This window comes from Rhinoraja longicauda, chromosome 18 (genome assembly GCF_053455715.1).
Source record: "Rhinoraja longicauda isolate Sanriku21f chromosome 18, sRhiLon1.1, whole genome shotgun sequence".
Taxonomy (NCBI): Eukaryota; Metazoa; Chordata; class Chondrichthyes; order Rajiformes; family Arhynchobatidae; genus Rhinoraja; species Rhinoraja longicauda.
Window position 1 is genome coordinate 6,563,932 of NC_135970.1, and position 20,407 is coordinate 6,584,338.

Below are 20,407 nucleotides of genomic sequence, written 5' to 3' on the forward strand. Positions count from 1 at the left end.
TTAATACCCAGTTATTGCCTTTTCCTAAAATCAATGGCTCCATTTATAATTCTGTTCTCCCTTTGGCCTCCTTTTCCTTTTCTTTCTTATCTCCTCTCCTCTCTGCTCCCCTCCCACCACCCAGTTTTCACTCTCTTTAACATTGTTTCCCCTTTCCCTGACTGCTTTGTCCTTTTAAAATGTATTGATTATGCTTATAATTGTTGCATTTAATGTGGAGTTTATTTCTCTGCTCCTTTGGAGCACAGGCTGCCACTGTGGAGGTCGCATAGGATGGCTGACATGGCACTGAGGCTGGAGCACAATCTGAAGATGTTGTCCAGAAAACTGAAGCATCACAGGCTAGGAGAGGGAGTGATGGATCTTTGTGAACAATCCACGCTGCTGCTGTCTACTGAGGTACAAGTGCCATCTGTCACAAGTCACTTTCAGCCAACACTCAAACGCATTGAGCCAAAATGTTCACTGCAACAACAGCTCAAAACAGGTGATGAAAAGGCTGCAGTGTGTTTAATATCCCACCCATGACAATGTACCACTGCCTCCTTTGTACCAGTGTCTTCCATGGGAGCAGACATTCATAGATTACTGTAGATCTGGCTGACGAAGAAGTGCTGAAGCAACTCAGTGGGCCAGTCAGCATCTCTAGAGAAAATGGCTTGGTGACATTTTTGGTTGGGTTCAGAAGGAGGGCCCTGTCCCGAAACAGGCACCGATCCATGTTCTCCAGAGATGCTGCCTGACCTGCTGAGTTATTCAGGCATTCTGTGTCTATATTATTCATCCACTTGTCCCAAAAACCTTTTTTTGCAATCAGTTTTGTAGTATATTTAACTGTGAGGTACTTTACATCTATGTCCACTCCTGACTTTGCCTGATTTCTGCTCTTTCATTGGGGATCACTGGGTAATTATCTGCAGTAGGACTCCAGCTAAAACCAGCAGTGTTATGAAGCAGGAGGGCACATGCAGTCCTTGATTAATCAATGTGTACATCAAACACATTGTACTACTCTCTTGCACAATCCTACAGCAACTTTGATCAGACTAGTGTTCTATGTGTCATCCAACCAACCAACACTTTACCTCAATTAATGCTGTTTGACCTGTTGAGATCTTGCACTATTTTGATTATTTGTTCCAGATTCCAGAAACTGCAATAATTTCTGTCACCAGTGTGTCATGCTATTTGCCCTTGTAAGGCTGTACTTATGATGTGCCTCCATTTGCTTGCCAGAGTGCTGGGCATGGTGCAGTGAGGCTTGATAAACCCACTGATTCATGGGTTCTCAGTGAGCATTTGGCCTACCAATTAGACAGGATCCACCGGCAGACTGTCCTGAACCTACCCATCAGGAACATGCAAACTTAGACACTGGCAAGTAAAGACCCAGCCAGTAGTTCACAAGTATTTCATAGGTGTATCAATGAGAACCATGATGTGCTCTATTTAAAGCACTGGGACAGTGCCTGATGGAACAGTGGGCAGCTTTGATTCCACACCCTGCCTTGGCATCTTTGGCAGACTGCTGTTCTTGGACTTTCCCATCCATAAGCTGTGAGTAGCAATAACTGGGGGAGGCGATGTATGTGAGAGAGAGAGAGAAACAGAGAGAGAGAGAGAGAGAAAAAGAGAGAGAGAGAGAGAGAGAGAGAGAGAGAGAGAGAGATATTCAGGATGGATAGACAAGAACTGTGTTTAGTATCAGACCTGTTGTCTCATGTAACATTAGTGACTTGCAGGGAGCAGCTCACAGTATCAGCGCTTCTGGGCAACCTGGCCCAATCCCAACTGACGGTTAAAGGTCCTTTAAATTAATTACGGGCGTCTCTGGCTGGCAGCAAGCTGTGGCTGATAATCTTTCGACACGGATTGGTCCGTTCATGAGTGTGATCTTTGGAACAGCTGGCCTCGAGTCCCTTACCACCATGTACAATAACCAGGACAGCCGAGTTTACAAGTGTCGCTTCTGAGCCACGAGCCTTTCAGCCCTGGGCAGCTGCGTGCTGACGCCTCGGCCTGCCCATTCACAAAGTTGGCCCTTTGCCCAAGTCCATTCCTGGTAACATTTCGAGCAGCTTGAGAATGTTTAGCATGCTGACTGCTGACTTAGCTGTGTGGTGAATTCCCTGACTGTTTCTGACACTGCCTGAATTGCCCTTCCCCCAGCTTTTCAGGGCACTCCCACCTTCATCTCTCAGAGCCTATGGGTGAAAAGTAGGATATGATTGTGTTTACGTGTTTGTGTTTATGTATAGATAAAGGAACAGCCAGCTTCCCAGGAGATCACATTTGGAAGGAGGCCTGGTGCTTTATGTTCAAAAGTCAACAGTGGTAAGAGAAGGGAACATTTTCAGATGAGGAGAGCCCCACTAGTTTAGATATTCTTATTTGTTCAGGAGTTTCCAGGGCTTATTCCAGCCAGTAAAGATCATCCTTCGCAACATTCTGAGAGTCTTCTTATTTCTGAACTTGGTTCCAGCCCTAAACTTTGAGACCAATCCCTTGTGAAATCCCCTGTCGAAGCTGCATATGGCTATTGGGGGGGGGGGGGGGGGGGGGGGGTGGTAGGGGAATGGAATGGGGGAAATGCAGAAACTAAATTAGTAGAGTATCAGACTGGCAGACAAAGGATTTTCTGATATCTAAGACCCATCACAAATAATGACAGACAATGCAATCACTTTTACTATTTTTGTTATGTAAGCATAATAAGAGTTAGGGAACTGGAAGAAGCATGTGAGGTCAGAAATTAACCGTGATCCCAATGAACGGAGGTGCAGAGCTGAGGGTCATACTCAATGTTCTTTACATGTGATGCCAATTTACAATCGGCCATGAGAGTAGGAGTCGGTTGGGAGGGGGTGTAGTGTTGTTAGAGAGGGTTGTAAATTGGAAACAGATAATCGTCTTCAGAATTTATTCAGGTCACAAGAAACATCAGAGACTGCTTCTTTCCCCTCTCCACCCCTGATTCTTCCCATACCAAGAGACTTTGCTGGCTATCACTGGAGTAGAGTTCCACAAGTGCTGGGCATATTACCATCCTCGCACCCAGCAGCATGAGATAACCACCCAAGCTGACCCTACAAAAGCAGTACTGAAGCACTGCACTGACCATTTTAACTCCCCTTCCCATACTGATCTTTCTGTACTGGGCTTCCTCCATTGCAAACTAGAGACTAGAGGAACAGCACCTCATATTCCGCTTGAGAAACTTACAACCTAACGGTATGAACACTGAATTCTGTGATTTTGTACAGCACTTGTACATCAGGCTTTTATTTATCGACTAGGCTGTGTGCTCAGTCCCCTGCTATACTCTCTGTATGCCCATGACTGTGTAGCCTGACACAGCTCCAATGCCATTGTTAAATTAGCCACCGATACCACTGTTGTTGGATAAATAACGGGTAGCAATGAGTCAGAGTACAGGGGGGAGATGAATAATCTGATTGAATGGCACCAGAACAATCTTGCTCTCAATGTTAGCAAGACCAAGGAGCTGATTGTTGACTTAAGAAGGGGAATGCCAGGGATCATGAACCTGCGTACATCGATGGAACGATAGTGGAGAGAGTCAACAGCTTTCCTGGGCATGCATATCCCTAAAGATCTGTCCTGGGCTCAGCACATTGATGCACTCACAAAGGCACCTCATCAACACCTCTACTTGCTTCGAAGATTGAGGTGATTCGGTATGATGTTGAATACACTATCATAATTCTGCAGGTGCATGGTAGAGTGCACACTGACTGGCCGCATCATGGTCTGGTTCGTAATTCAAACACCCAGAGAATAAAGGAGGCTGCAGAAACTGGTGGACCATCACAGGTAAAGAGCCTCCCCCCCACCCCCCCCCTCCCCTCACCATTGAAGTGACCTACTGGAGGCACTGCCTCAAAAAGGCAGCTAATATAGTCAAAGACCTACAACAACCTGGCCACGTTCTCATCTGGCTACTACCAGTGGGAAAACGTTACAGGAGCCTGAAAACCATGACCTCCAGGTTCAAGAATAGCTTCCCCACAGGCATCAGGCTCTTGAACACAGACAGCACAGCCCAAACCACTACCTCAGTAATTATGATCACTGTTGACTTTGTTTTGGTTACACTGCACACTCTGTTATTTGCATTATTGTGGCCTGCTAACTAGTATTACTGATTATTAATTTAATGTATTATTTATTTGTGAGTTTCGCTTTTGCGGTCATGTAAAGCTGCAGTAAGTACAAATTGTATTGTTCGGTTGCTGGTACATATGGCAATTAAACACCCTTGACAGGGGCACTGCTCAGGGGGTGCTGGATGGTATTGGGGCAGTGCTGAGGGAGTGATGGACTGTGCTGGGGAAGTGCTGAGGGAGTGCTGGACTGTACTGAGGGAGTGCTGGACTGTGCTGAGGGAGTGGTGGGCTGTGCTGAGGGAGTGCTGGACTGTGCTGGGGCAGTGCTGAGGGAGTGCTGGACTGTACTGAGGGAGTGCTGGACTGTACTGAGGGAGCGCTGGACTGTGCTGAGGGAGCGCTGGGCTGTGCTGAGGGAGTGCTGGACTGTGCTGGGGCAGTGCTGAGGGAGTGCTGGACTGTACTGAGGGAGTGCTGGACTGTACTGAGGGAGTGCTGGACTGTGCTGAGGGAGTGCTGGACTGTGCTGAGGGAGTGCTGGACTGTGCTGAGGGAGTGCTGGACTGTGCTGAGGGAGTGCTGGACTGTGCTGGGGGAGTGCTGGACTGTACTGAGGGAGTGCTGGACTGTACCGAGGGAGTGCTGGATTGTGCCGGGGGAGTGCTGGACTGTGCTGGGGGAGTGCTGGACTGTGCTGGGGGAGTGCTGGACTGTACTGAGGGAGTGCTGGACTGTGCTGGGGCAGTGCTGAGGGAGTGCTGGACTGTACTGAGGGAGTGCTGGACTGTACTGAGGGAGTGCTGGACTGTACTGAGGGAGTGCTGGACTGTACTGAGGGAGTGCTGGACTGTGCAGAGGGAGTGCTGGACTGTACTGAGGGAGTGCTGGACTGTGCTGGGGCAGTGCTGAGGGAGTGCTGGATTGTGCTGAGGGAGTGCTGGACTGTGCTGGGGGAGTGCTGGACTGTGCTGGGGGAGTGCTGGACTGTGCTGGGGCAGTGCTGAGGGAGTGCTGGACAGTGCTGAGGGAGCGCTGGACTGTGCTGGGACAGTGCTGAGGGAGCGCTGGACTGTGCTGGGGGAGTGCTGGACTGTGCTGGGGGAGTGCTGGACTGTGCTGAGGGAGCGCTGGACTGTGCTGAGGGAGTACTGGACTGTGTTGGGGCAGTGCTGAGGGAGTGCTGGACTGTACTGAGGGAGTGCTGAGGGAGTGCTGGACTGTCCTGGGACAGTGCTGAGGGAGCGCTGGACTGTGCTGGGGGAGCGCTGGACTGTGCTGGGGGAGCGCTGGACTGTGCTGGGGGAGTGCTGGACTGTGCTGGGGGAGTGCTGGACTGTGCTGGGGGAGTGCTGGGGGAGTGCTGGACTGTGCTGGGGGAGTGCTGGACTGTGCTGGGGAGTGCTGGACTGTGCTGGGGGAGTGCTGAGGGAGTGCTGGACTGTACTGGGGGAGTGCTGGACTGTGCTGGGGCAGTGCTGAGCGAGTGCTGGACTGTACTGGGACAGTGCTGAGGGAGCGCTGGACTGTGCTGGGGGAGTGCTGGACTGTGCTGGGGGAGTGCTGGACTGTACTGATGCAGTGCTGAGGGAGTGCTGGGGCAGTGCTGAGGTAGTTCTGGCGACTACATTCAGACCTCTTCATTATGTTCCCAAAATGTGAAAAAGCTGAAGCAACACGGAAAATGTATTTATGTGATTTCAGAGGGGAAGAGGCATCAACTTGTTTGTACCAGTTTATGCGGAAATGGCAAAATCTGCTTTCTGTCTTGAATCGGCTTGCTTTTCTGTTTGCAGGGACAGGAGACACTTCAATTACAGAACACATACCGTGGCCTACGTCAGCTAAGGTTGTCCATCACACTCTCTCCTTTCACCACCATTGACTCCCACCACTTCCAGACTACTTTGCAAGAAGGACGAGAGAATTTGTGGCTCAGACTTCCAACAGCAAATGGATCTCAAGTACATCTTGGTTTTATTCCTGCACCATCTTTGCGCCGTTAAATGTTTTGTGCTGCTTGATCAGTTTTATTATGCAGTCATCTTTCTGCCATCTGGCTTCAGTTCACCTTAGAACATTAAAGTTGCATCTACCTGTCAGCTGATGCTTTGAATATCTTCAGGCCAAGCTGGGCCCACCATCATCTCTAATCAAGCCCCTTTTAACGTTAGCATCTCATTCGGTAGGACCTCTGGTAGAAAATAGAGAGATCATATTGGTGCAGTGGGGAACACTGAGGCTTGCCATTCCAGTTATACACAGCAAACTCTACCCTGTAGCTTATCCATTATCTCAAGTCCCTTTTTGTATTAATTTTGTTTTTGCTTTTATTAAATTATATTAAACCCACAATTATCCTTTTTGCAGAAGATATGATCGCTGTGGAGATTCTACAACCTGGGAGGCTAATGTTGAAAGGGTCTTGAATAGAGATTGCAGAAGGCCCCCGTTAGATAGTAACCTCATGCGGGAGAGCGGCAGTCAGCATGAACAGATCCTCTGACACCCTGCTGAATGGACCTGGGAATGCCCACCTTAGCCAGGCCAAGGAGTCCTCCTGCCCATCACTCTCTGCAGCAGAAGACGTGGAGTCAAAGTGCAGCTACAGGCTGATGGGCAATCCTTTCAAATACTCAAAATGAAACCTCCTGTATTCCTTACATATCACAGATATGGCCAGGCTGCAGGAATTACAGGCAGCCTGAGAATCTGTGACCCTGTTTAAAATTATTCTGCACAGGGCTGCTCTCTGCAACGCTCTCTGCCTTAAGTTCTCAATGTAAAATGGGAAGACTCCCACATAGAGAGCCCTCTACTGGGGTCTTCTTTCACTGTAGCATGTCTGCACACCAGACAAGGACAAGGGGCTGCCTCATTGGAATGCAAGCTAGAGGAAGTTGCCTTGGAATTCCTCAGCATTGACTCCAGATCTAAGGAACTCTTATGGCAACAGGCCAAACATGGGGTAAGAATACTCCTCCTAATTACCAGTTGTCATCCTCTTTCAACTGACAAATTAGTGCTTCACCATGTTGAACAACGCTGAGAAGAAGCACTGAATGTTGCAAGGTTCAAGGTACTCTGGTTGAGGGACTTCAATGTGCTGAACTGGCAAAATGCTGAAAGATGCAATGAGAGATTGGTAGATAATGAACAAAAAAAGAAAGGATAGTTTTAGATGACTTTGTCCTCAGCAATCTAGCTGTGACAGTTACTTCTGTCCACAATGGCATTAGTAATGAGAAGAGAAAGTCGCACCATCACATTAAGAACATACTTGCTGAATGGGATAAATGATGTATCCAAGAACAGATGTGGCAGCTCAAAGCTGGACATTCTTGAGGTATTATAGACTGCCAGCAGAAGCAGAAATATGCACCACCACAATCTGTAACTCATGGCCCATCTATTATTGTCATCAAACCAAGACTGAACTCTGGTTCAATGAGGAGTGCAATAGTGAATAGCACCAGACATGCCTGAAAATGATGTTCTGACCTGCTGGATAATTGGCATAAGAAATACGCTTCACTGCTCTGGGGACCCAGGTTCAATCCTAACATCTGGTGTTTGCAAGTTCTCCCTGTGGATGGATGGATGGAAGGGTTACCTTCATGTGCTCTGGTTTCTGCCACACATCCCAAAGATGTGCAGATTGGTAGATTAATTGGCCATTGTATGTTGCCTGTCGTGTAGAGGTGAGAGGTAGTATCAGGATGACTTGGGAATGTGGTGACAATGAAGGGAGGTTAGTGCTGATGGGTGCATGGTAATCAGCTGGGACTGGGTAGGCTGAGGACTGGTGACTCCATGATTCATGATCAAACAGAAGTGTAGAATAACTGATGCATTTTGGTTTCTTACGAAAACAAAAGCCAGTTTTCAACCAATCTGATTCATTCTATGATGAATTACAGAAAGGTCAGTATGGGAAGGGGAGGTAAAATGGTTCGCAACCAGGAAATCCAACAGGATAATTTGACATCAATTATTCTAGCCACAGGGCATCATTGCAGCAGTTCCTTAGAGCCGTGTCTCAGGCTAAAGCTTCATCAATGATTGATCAATGATTTTCAATGATGATCAGTGATTTTGTCTCCATTATGAAGGCAGATTTTGGGTGATAGTTTCACAATGTTCAATTCCATTTGCAACTTTTCCACAAAGGAAATAGTTCATGCTTGCATGCAGCAAGACGCAGATAATGTTCAGCTTTGGTCTGAAAAGTGACAAACAGCATTCCTGCAACAAAAATGTTATGAATTGGCCATCTTCAACGAGAGTCAAACCACCTAGTTTGATATTCAATGGCATCACCATCATTACGCACCATCAAAAGTTTGTGGGTCACTATTGACTAAATCTTAACTGAATGAACTGAAGAGAACTGAATTTACTACATAAAGGAACAGGTCACAAGTTGTTGGAATTCCCTCCATTTGGCAAGATGAGTGCAGTTCCAATAGTACTCAAGATTCTTGATGTCATCCAGGGCAAAGCAATCCACTTGATTGGTTCCCCATTTACTGCTCTAAATACCAATTCCCTCCATGACTGGGGCAAGTTGCTGAAATATATAATATCTGCAAAATGAAGTTGCACGTCCAGGCTATTCCAACAGCACCTCCCAAGTCTGCGGTCACCATCACCCAAGAAGGACAAAAGCAACAGGCACATGGGAGCACCAACAGTTACATGTTTCGCTTCAAGATATACACCACACTGACTTTGAAGTACATCAAGTGTAAGAAAATAACTGCAGATGCTGGTACAAAAAAAGGTCTGAAGAAGGGTCTCGACCTGAAACGTCACTCATTCCTTCTCTCCTGAGATGCTGCCTGACCTGCTGAGTTACTCCAGCATTTTGTGAAGTAAATAACTTGAAGTATATCAATGTTTCTTCAGTGTTTCTGGATCTCCCTGGATACTCTTAGGCTCGCAACACGACATGAATACCTTCACCAAGATGCAGGACATTTTAGACTGAAGAATATGGAGATGATTATTTCGACCCTCCTCTAGATTTCAAGGTGAAGTCAAGAAGGCCAACCAGCTCCATCAACCTGTTCACTCACACTCAGCAGTGTTGAAGGCTGGAATCATTCCTCAGCTTGACAGCACAGTCACCAACAAGGAGCTTAAATGAACAAATGTTTCTTGATTAAAGCACACTTCCAATGTAGAAGACCCAAGTACATACATGATTGTAAAGTGCAATGGCAAGGGGTGAGGCAAAGCAAGTAACAGCACAGTTCTCTGACCCCTAAAAATCTCTGGCTGAAAAGTCAAGTTCAACAAGATAGCCACCCTAATGGAAAGAGAAGTGGCTAACTCATGTAGATCGCTATTTTTCAAGTAGTTCCATCTCCCAGAACATCACAAGTTTCTGCATAAAGAGCACTATATATCTCCCTTTGCTGAGGACCAAAAGATTGTTAAATATGTGGACAGGACCCCTACTGACATGATGTTGAGATTGACCATGGTTACCTTCATGTCAAAAGAACTTCAGTGCCATCACCAACATCCTGTAGCAGCTGCTTAGACCAGTACGCAGACCCCACCCAAGTTTGGTGCACATCTGCCTCAACCAGGTTTGAATATGGCACTGACCATATGAAGGGTGGTGAGATAGTGGATTTGCAACCCACTTCCTTCAGACCTCCAGGTAAAGTTGCTGGATTTTGATACTCCCTCAGCAGCTTGGTGAGAAATATCATGAATAAACATTGCTCATTTGAGGCCATGTCCCCTTCCTTTCCCATCTTGTTGAGGGCTGTGTGGACAGAGCACTCAACCAGCTCCAAACAGTAAAGGTTTCAAAGGTCTTTTATTGTCACGTGTACCAATTAAGGTATAGTGATATGCGAATTACCATACAGCCACACTAAAACAGCAACAAGACACACAACTACATAAAAGTAAACACTGGCTAGCTGGACTTTACTGTAGTCCTCTTGGTTTTAACAAGGAAAATCCAGAGTGCCCAGTGGCAATGAGAGAAGACTCAGTCAGTGTCTCCGCACTACTAACGATGAACTCGAAACCCTTCCCTTGCCACGGACCACACCTCCACACTCTCCTAGCTCACTCAGGACCAGGCTCTGGGTTTTTCCTCAGCATTAAGAGGCCAAATTGTCTTTGCACTACCTCTCTCCCCTTTCCTGCTGAAGTAATGACTGCGTAGTATAAGAAAATAAGTAATGACTGCCACTAACTCTTGAACTGCCTGCTTTTGGTGCAGGGATAGTAAAATGAGCACTGCTGGTGCCACCCTAAGCCATCAAGATGGAACTAGCTGAGAGGTTAGGACAGCTCTTCTAAATATTCACTTTTTCCTTCTCTATGTAGTATGGTCCTGTTCCCTAAATAAAACAGAAGCCAAAGAGCCATACTAAACCTAAATTAGGCTTGATGTAAGCTACCTGCCCTCTGCTGGATTGAAATGAGTAAGACACATGACTTGATTAGCAAGAGTAAGGATGTGCATATATTTATATCAATCCCTGAATGCCCACATCATCTTCATTTTTCACTAGAATATAAAACAAACCCTAATCACTAAAGCAGAATATTGACAACAGTGAAATATGAAATAGTGAAGGAAAATGTGTATACTTTCAGTATAAGAAAATAACTGCAGATGCTGGTACAAATCGATTTATTCACAAAATGCTGGAGTAACTCAGCAGGTCGGGCAGCATCTTGGGAGAGAAGGAATGGGTGACGTTTCGGGTCGAGACCCTTCTTCAGAATTTTGTGAATATACTTTCAGTATGTCAAGCAGCCTCACTGAAGAGAGAAACATTTAAGTATAAGAAAATAACTGCAGATGCTGATACAAATCGAAGGTATTTATTCACAAAATGCTGGAGTAACTCAGCAGGTCAGGCAGCATCTCAGGAGAGAAGGAATGGGCGGCATTTCGGGTCGAGACCCTTCTTCAGACTGATCAGTCTGAAGAAGGGTCTCGACCTGAAACGTCACCCATTCCTTCTCTCCTGAGATGCTGCCTGACCTGCTGAGTTACTCCAGCATTTTGTGAAGAGAAACATTTAAGGTCAATACTTTTATCAGATACAGTATTTTCAGGTGAAAGATTATTAATCTAGAAATTTGTTATTATCTCTGCAAATGCTGTCTGGCCTGCTGAATATTTCTGGTGTTTTCTGTCTCTTTCACTTAACGTGTTTTTTCCTATCATACGTCACTTGGCTGCCTCCAAATCTGTGCAGTTGCCTTAATCCCCGTGTGTCCTTGTCTTGCCCAGGGGCCCCTCTTGATGAAGTGGAGGGGGAGGTTTGCGGTGAAGTTGAACATCAGTGATGAGGAGGCACAGGACTGGTTCATCGAGCAGGTCCGCAGCCTTCAGAGGAGGGTGGAGGTCAACTACATCACTCTGGAAGTGGGAGTGGGAAGCCCCTATTTGAGGCAGGCACAGCATCATTCCTGCCGACTGTGTGGAGATGAATACATCAACCAGTTCGCACTGCTGGCTCAGAAGCTGGGAAATGCAACAATTATATCAGCTGCCACTAGGTATGTATGTTTGAAACCAACTCTGCTGATCAACAATTACCTAGACTGCAGACTGAGAATGAACGGGATTGGGACAAAGAGTAACCAAAATTACAGATATAAAATGCCGAGTGCTGTGTCTGATAATGACTTGGACTGTGGGCTGAGAATAAACAGCACTGAGAAGGACAGCAACCTACACTCGGAGAAACTAGGCAAAACAGAGTAACTAGGACTGTGGCCAAAAATAAATAAGACCATGCTAATGAGTTTGAGGATTAGGAGTGGCCTGGAGAGAGTTTTGAGAATAAACAGGACTGGTACTAAGAGTCACCGTGTCAGAGAGTAACCCAGACAGAAACTGAGAATAAAATGAACTGAGACGATGATTAACCAGGAATGCAACTCTCCGACTGAAACAATGCACTGGAGACTGAAAGTAATTGTGTGTGTTCCTCAGGATATAGTAAATGGGGCTGAGAGTAACTGGAGTGATACGGAAGATTGCCTGTGCTGGAGTCATTGTGACTGTAGGCTGCGAGTATCTGGACTGGAGATCTAGGAATAAGCAGACTGTGGGCTGAGTGGAACCTGAACTGCAATGAGTGCAACGTGGGCTGTGGTAGACTAAATCTCCACAGTGAAGATGACTGGGAGCTGGGGACTATTGACTGTGAACAACCTGAAGGGAGGAATGAAGATAGACACAAAAAGCTGGAGTAACTCAGCGGGACTGGCAGCGTCTCTGGACGGAAGGAATGGGTGACATTTCGGGTCGAGACCCTTCTTCAGACCCTTCATCTGAAGAAGGGTCTCGACCCAAAACGTCATCCATTCATTCTCTCCAGAGATGCTGCCTGTCCGGTTGAGGTACTCCAGCTTTTTGTGTCTATCTTCGGTTTAAACCAGCTTATCTTGCTGCTTTCTAAGAATCTCCCTCTCATTACTCCAGCTTCCTGTAAACTCTAACTGAATCTCCACATCTCCCTATGGAGCTTTCTTTATCTCCTGCTCTTGCCCAACCCAAATCTGTCACCCGATGCTGCAATCTCTCTTATCACTGTGACTTGTGTGCTGTAGACTTTGCCTCTCTCTGCCCTTTGTCCGTTCCATCTCACTCTCACTCTCTCTGTCTCTCCCTCACTACCTTTGTCAGTGTCTTGCTTCACTTCCTTTATCATGGCGTTTGACATAATTTGATAATGGGCTGCTTTAATTAATGAGTGAGGATGTGACAGAGTTGCTCATATATGTCTTGTGTACTGTAGGGCTGCTCACTTGCCAATGTTTGTTCGAATGGTACCCCGTCAGTCTGACTGGAGCTATGCAGGATTAAAGGGCCTCATTCCCTCTGTCCTTCACTACAGCTTGCTGGGATACAGCTTCTTCATTCCAGATGCAATAGGTAATAGAAAAACGATGATGTGTGTTTTTGTGTTGTTGGAGAGATGCTAATCTTGTGTCAGCCAACATTACTCATTCTCTCTCTTGAATCAATCTACACATGGCCCTACTAGAGAGGGCACAACATTCCTCTTGGGAATCGAGGTAGTCATGTCCCAAGTTAATTATGGAATGTCAGTGATGGGCATTGATCAAACTATTCCACATGAGAGATTGTGGGCTAAGTTTCAAGATGTGAGGTTTTCAAGATATACACCGTAGAACATGTACAACACCAAAAGCAGCCATTCAGTACTCATAGAAACAAGCAGCGAAGAAACCAACCCTTTCGGCCCATCTCATTCATGCTATCCATAAAGCCATATCTTTATAAATCTCCTTTGTCCCCTCTCCACTGCAATCACATCTTTCTTATAACATGGTGAACAGAACTATGCACAGTACTTCAGCTGTGGACCAACATGTCTACAGCTCTAACAACAACACTCTGCTTATCAATAACGGAAAGAATCACACATGGCTGTTTAATATCTTATCCACCTTCCCAAACACCTTTAAGGATAAACATCCAAGGTTTCTCCGTACTACTCAATATCCTCACATTTAGGGAAGGAGAATTGTACTGGTGGGAAATTTAAAACAATGGGTAATGATAACCAGAGTGTGCCAGGCAGAGTGTTTACTTCCAGATCCCTCTGGTGGATAAGCTTCCTCGGTGAAGTCCATTCATCTAATTTATAAATTCTGATTGAAGTCTAAGTATATAAACTTCCATTGAAGTTAATCTTCTCATATATAAGCTCTCCCACTGAAACCTTTCAATGTTGTATCCAAACGCTCCCAATGAAGGCCATTCCTCTAATCCTGGGTCACTGGAGTGTGAGGCAGCATCTCTATTATCTGCACCACCAGATCACCCCAACCAAATATAGTCTTTCATTCAATATATTCAGTAGCTAATGAGTTCTGTGTCCCAACCTAAAATGTCACCTATCCAGTTTCTCCAGAGATGCTGCCTGACCTGTTGAGTTACTCCAGCTTGAGTCTTTTTGAGCAAATAAATTCTCCTGTTCAAGCCCATCCCTCATTCAAGCCCACCCTTCTTGGGTTTCCTTGATGATTTTAAAGACCATCTCTCCAGATTAAGTTCTCACTTGCCCCCAATCTAATATGTCAGTTTTGTTCACTGAAGCGTATCCCTCAAATATATAATTACTGAGACCTATCCCCTTGGTATATATACACACATATTTGAAGAAGGGTCTCGACCCGAAGCGTCACCTATTCCTTCTCTCCACAGATGCCGCCTGTCCCGCTAAGTTACTCCAGCATTTTGTGTCTACCTTTGATTTAAACCAGCATCTGCAGATCTTTCCTACCCACATATTGGAAGCCCATCCTCCAGTCCCATTGATACCTGTTTGTTGAGTATACTAATTTTACCACTGAAAGCTCTTTCCATACTGTAATTACTCACAACTGCAATGGGGTAATCCACAAAAATCTGCTCATTTCACAGGGTAAATGGGTCTGTTTCCAGCAATTCCCCAGTAGAGGCAGCTGCCCAGGGTTTCACCCAGCAGAGTCTGACTTCATTGTCTGAGGCGTTGCGAATGGTGCATTCACCAGTGAACATCCCTACCTCTGACCTTGCAATTGAAATCCGGTGAAGTTCACAATATCCAGTTACATTCTGTGAGGAGTTCACTACTGTCATGTTGTGAACTCCTCATGGAATCCAACTGGGCAGTGTGAACTTCGCAAGATTTTCCCGCTCCCTGGCTGAGAAATCTGTGCTGAAACTGAATGGGTGCAAGGAAAAAGGTTTATAAATGTTTTATATAAAAATAATTAAATCAAAGAAAACACCGTTGATACTTTTTTAAAGTGTGCGTGTATTTTTTATATATACTATACAAGGGATGAGGGCTTTGCAGGCTGAGCCAGCATTTAATTGCTCATCTCTAGTTGCCTTGAGAAAGTGGTGGTAAGTTGTCCTCTTGAACTGCTGCAGTCCTTGAAATGTGGGTATACTGACAATGCTTTCAGGGTAGGAGTTCCAGTACTTTGACCAGTGATGGTGAAGGAATGGGGATGTCAGCTCAGGCCTATGTATTGTTCAGGTCTTCATGCATTTGGTTGTGGACTGCTTCATTATCTGAGGACTTGTGCATGGTGCAGAACATTGTACAATCATCAGCAAACTCCCCTTACTTCTATAAGACAATAACTGCAGGTGCTGGTACAAATCAAAGGTATTTATTCACAAAATGCTGGAGTAACTCAGCAGGTCAGGCAGCATCTCAGGAGAGAAGGAATGGGTGACGTTTCGGGTCGAGACCCTTCTTCGCAATTGAAGGAAGGTCATTAAATGGGGTGCCTAGGAAGCCGGCTGTTATGTCCTGTAAAATGTTGTGCTTCTCCAATGTTGTTAAATAAGGGTCATTCAGGCAAGTGGAGAGAATTCCATCACACGTCTGACATGAGCCTTGTAGATGATGGCCAGGCTATGGGGAATAAGAGGTGAGTTATTCACCTTAGCCTGTAACCTGTTCTTGAGCCACATTGTGTATATGGCTACTCCTGTTCAACTTTGTGGTCAATGGTAAACTCAAGGATAGACACAAAAAGCTGGAGTAACTCAGCGGGACAGGCAGCATCTGTGGAGAGAAGGAATGGGTGATGTTTCGGGATCCTTCTTCACATTTACTTCTTACACATTTCATAATCTCAAAGAGGGGTGATCAGTCTTGTAATCCTGAGGTGCTTTCCAACACCTCAGTGACCAGATTGAGTAGGATGGGTTGTAGTCTCGAGAGTTTAGGAAAATGACAGATATCTTTGAAATGTACAAAAAGGACAATGCACAGAGATGGTTTCCCCTGACTGAGGAGTATAACAAAGGACACTGTTTGAATAGAGGAATTCCTTCATATGAAGTATTAAAATAAAGATGAGGAAAATGTTTTTCACTCAGAGGGTGGTGAATTTTTAAACTTTTCTACCCAGAAGGTCAAATCATTGTGTTCATTCAAAACAGACATGGGTGGCTTTCCGGACATTAATGGAATTGAGGGATACAGTGAGTGTGAAGTAAAAAGGTATTGAGGAGGAGGTCAGCCATAACTGACGATTGGGAGAAAGGATGACCCACATGCTCCTACTTCTTCTGTTATCCTGAACTCCTTCCCTCCACCCGAGTAATCCCTAATTCTTTCCCTCTACTCCAATGACCAGTTTTGGAGTCTTCAATTCCCCCTTCTCTCCCTAAACAATTGCTCTTTGCACATTGAAGATATTAGGATTAGGTTAGGATGCAAATGTAGGCGGTAGCACGGCCTGACAGCTGATACCCTAACGTTCACTGCTGGCCTGTGCTGTGAAATGCTCTCCAGGCCCTGAACATTGAGGGCTTCTGACTCAGTGTCAGATTGTCCAAGGCCCAAGGCTCAATTATGAAAAAGAGATACATAGGTATGTATGTGTCAGGGCAAAGAAAACATTCACTTTCTCAATATTTTAGTCTTGAGCTCAAACCTTTGCTCCGTTTCCTTTGATCTTTCAGGAGGTTCGCTGACAAATGGTTTTCTGGCAGACGAGGAGCTCTTTATCCGGTGGCTGCAGGTTGTGACTTTTCTACCTGTGATGTCTTTCAGCACTCCGCCATGGGTCTTTGGGGAGACCTGGGTATGTGAAGGAGAGCTGGGAATGTTGGGGGAGAGAGCCGGGAATATGGAGTAGAGAGATAAAGAAGGTGAGGGGAGACAGCTGGAAATATGAGGGAGACAGCTGGGACTGTGGGAGGGTGAGATGGGAATGTGGGGGAGAGAGATGAGAAAGTGGCGGGGGGGGGGGTGAGATGAGAATGTGGGGGAGGGAGCTTGGAAGGGAATGTGTGGAAAAGTTATCCTCATCAGCTCCATCTGTTAGCTCAATGAAAACATTTTCACAAATCGGTTGAACACAATTTCCAATAACAAATCTGTCCTGGTTTGAGTTAAATAATCTTTTCTCATCCAGGTAACTATTACTAACTTCCACCTTGCCTTCAAATTCACTTAGACTATCTGTGACTCTTCTCACCCCTTTCTCAATCTCTATCTCCATCACAAGGAACAAACTACTAACTGACATCTACTACAAACCTACTGACACCCGCCTTGACTACACGCCACCCACCCTGTTTCTTGTAAGGACTGCATCCCTTGCTGTCAATTTCATTCCTGCTGCCCCTCCTCCCAAGATGTCTTCTTTCTTCAGTAAGCATGGCTTCTATCCAGGGAACAACATCCCGTCCAGGTGAGACAGAGTTTCACGTCTACCTCTTCCAACTTTGTCTATTGCAGTCGGTACTCCTGATGTGGCCTCTTTTACATTGGCGAGACCAAACACAGGCTAGGCAACCGTTTTGCTGAATACTTGCACTCTGTCCACCTTGGTCGACTGAAACTCCAAGTTGCTAACCATTTTAACTCCTGTTCCCACACCCATACTGATCTTTCTTGGTCAGAGTGAGGCCACCACCAACTGAAAGAACTGCGCCTCATAGTCTGGGTAGCTGACAAACCAACAGTATGAACAGTATGAACATTAAATTCTTCAATTCTAATGGATAGAAAAGGTTGAGGGGGATGTGGGCCAAATGCGGGCAGGTGAGACGAGTGTAGATGGGGCATCTTGGTCGGCACGAGCAAGTTGGGCCAGAGGAATTGTTTCTGTGCTGTATAACTCTATGAGGCTAAGTTTTTCAGAAATTTTTCAACCTTTCTGCCTATAACATATTGCTATCCCGTTTACATTGGAACATTTAAAGCCCCCCAATTATTACTACTGTATAGTTTTTGGTACTTCTCTAATTTGCCTACATATCTTTCTTAGTTGTTGGTAACATATAGAAGAACTATACTCTGGTATATCTTTCTTAGTTGTTGGTAATGTGTAGAAGAACTTCCAATTCTGTTTCTACAGTTTCTTACCTAAAACTGGATTCTGTTTTTGACAACTCTGCACCACACTCTCCAGCACTAATATTTTCTTTAATCAGCACTCCTTTTTTTCTTCCCTATCTTGCCTGAGCACTCTGTATCGAGGAACCTCTAAGGCCTGGACGTGCTCCTTTTTTGAGCCAAGTTTCTGTTATCACCACCACATGCAGCTGTTTGTGTCCGTAGTTCACTAACTTTATTTACCACACTCCACACATTCACTTATCATATCATATATATACAGCCGGAAACAGGCCTTTTCGGCCCTCCAAGTCCGTGCCGCCCAGTGATCCCCGCACATTAACACTATCCTACACCCACTAGGGACAATTTTTACATTTACCCAGCCAATTAACCTACATACCTGCACGTCTTTGGAGTGTGGGAGGAAACCGAAGATCTCGGAGAAAACCCACGCAGGTCACGGGGAGAACGTACAAACTCCTTACAGTGCAGCACCCGTAGTCAGGATCGAACCTGAGTCTCTGGCGCTGCATTCGCTGTAAAGCAGCAACTCTACCGCTGCGCTACCGTGCCGCCCTTACATGCACAGTGAACCTTAAAAGCCACAGAACCTGAGTGGAAGTTAGAGAATCAGCCGAAGATAGTATACCAAATGCATTTATTATTTAAGTTCCATTTTCACTATTTTGCCCATGTTCTTATTCACTCCAGTTGTAATTACCCATGTAGATTATCTTTTCTTCCTTAAATGCTTCCTCACCTGAACCCCTAGTTCTATTTTCAGCTGAGCTTTGATTATACCTGCAGATTCCCACCCACACTAGTGTAACCCCTCCACAACGGTCCTGGCAAACTGCCCCTCGAGGGCATTGGTCATGTTCCTGTTAAGGTGGAATCTGTCTGGTGTGCTGTGGTCCCACTTCTCCCAGCATCTATCCCAGTTCCTCAGGAATCTAAAACCCACTTTCCTGCACCATTTCTCCAGTCACGATGAGAAACTCTTGGATTGTCGTAAAAAACGATTGGTTCACGAATGTCATGCAGGAAGGAAATATTCTGTGACGTCAGACCCACCTGTGTTGTTAACTCCTATCCGCCCCTCAGGGTGATTGAGATGGACAAATAATGTGGGCATTTTCAGTGATGTCGGCATCCCATGACCAATAAATGAAATAATCTGATTTATATACAAACTACCAAAGGTTACCATCTAATTCCACCTACAACCCGACCTTCCCGAACATTTGTAATTCTATAAAAGCATCACCCTCAACCACCCCCGCTCCCACCCCTACCCCTGCCCAGTATATTCCAACTCAACACACTCCCATGTGTCTGTTATCTTATATTTAAAATATGGAAACCCCTTGATCACATTTCAGCATGTAAATCATTCCGATAATCTATATATAAACCACTTGATGAGATCCAGTCCATAAATTACTTCTAAATATAAATCATCCTTGCAAGGTGGCAGGCACTGTTTGTTATTCTCCATTTGGGTGATTAGTAGCTGATGGCGATCTCTGTTCCAGATTGTGAATGTGACCCGGTCCTATATACACAGACACCAGGCTTTTGTTGTGCCACTCCTGTTGAAGTACGCTGCCGAGTGGGCATCCCTCGGGCACCCTGTGTTTCGGCCGCTGTGGTGGATCAGCCCGAGTGACCCACGTACCTTCGTTATCAACGATGAGTTTCTGATTGGTGACGAGGTACAAGCTGATTGTTCCAACAACTTCATTATATTGCAATGGCAGTCACAAGCAAACAGGTGCTTGGGGACAATTTGTGCTGTTGCCGTTGACTTGCCTCTCCTTGTTAGTTTCTGTTTGCCCAGCCAATACAAGCGAAACAAAGGAGAAAATAATGGATGCATAGCATGGTAATAATTTGACTTGATAATGGAATATCAATAGCGACAGAGTCATAGAAACAGGTTTATCAGCACTTTGTGTTCACAATAACCATCAAGTCTCCATTTACACAAATCCCATTTACCAGCACTTGGTTCATAGCCTATTAGTGCCATGGCCATTCAAGTGCTCAATACTTGTCAGGTACCTTTCCCTTAGGCAGTGCGTTTCAAATTCCAAACCTCTTTCCCTCTTTTTCCTCATTTTCCTCACAACATTCCAAACCTCTTTCCCTCTTTTTCCTCACAACCCATCCAATTCCTTACCTTAAACTTGCGTTGTGCAACTTGAGACATCCTTGCTTTTTACAATCAGCTTGCTTTTCTGATCATTATAAATACAGGCAAAGTGAACGGATGGATGTACCATAAAACGTAAAACAGCACAACACAAGATCAGACCCTTCGGCTCACAATGTCTGTGCTGAACATAATTCTTATCTCCCTGCACATAACCCATATTTAATCATTCCTTGTATATCCATATACTTATC

At 45.4% G+C, this 20,407-nt stretch overlaps 2 protein-coding genes across 3 annotated transcripts in view; one reads left to right on the top strand and one right to left on the bottom strand.

The window, feature by feature from the left end:
* LOC144602214 (oxysterols receptor LXR-alpha-like) overlaps nt 1-20,407 on the bottom strand; it is a 442,571-nt gene that overhangs the window by 190,522 nt on the left and 231,642 nt on the right. The gene's annotated exons all lie outside the window — the stretch shown is intronic.
* The window catches only part of LOC144602213 (SITS-binding protein), a 63,484-nt gene that overhangs the window by 37,232 nt on the left and 5,845 nt on the right, over nt 1-20,407 (top strand). Inside the window, exons 4-9 of one of the 2 annotated variants that reach the window (XM_078415023.1) lie at nt 249-399; nt 5,921-6,088; nt 11,398-11,666; nt 12,914-13,050; nt 16,615-16,736; nt 19,534-19,713. In XM_078415023.1, the coding sequence (XP_078271149.1) occupies nt 249-399; nt 5,921-6,088; nt 11,398-11,666; nt 12,914-13,050; nt 16,615-16,736; nt 19,534-19,713 (1,027 nt within the window). Of the gene's footprint in view, nt 1-248; nt 400-5,920; nt 6,089-11,397; nt 11,667-12,913; nt 13,051-16,614; nt 16,737-17,162; nt 17,281-19,533; nt 19,714-20,407 lie in introns of those variants that run through there. The other variant, XM_078415024.1, reaches the window with a different exon arrangement.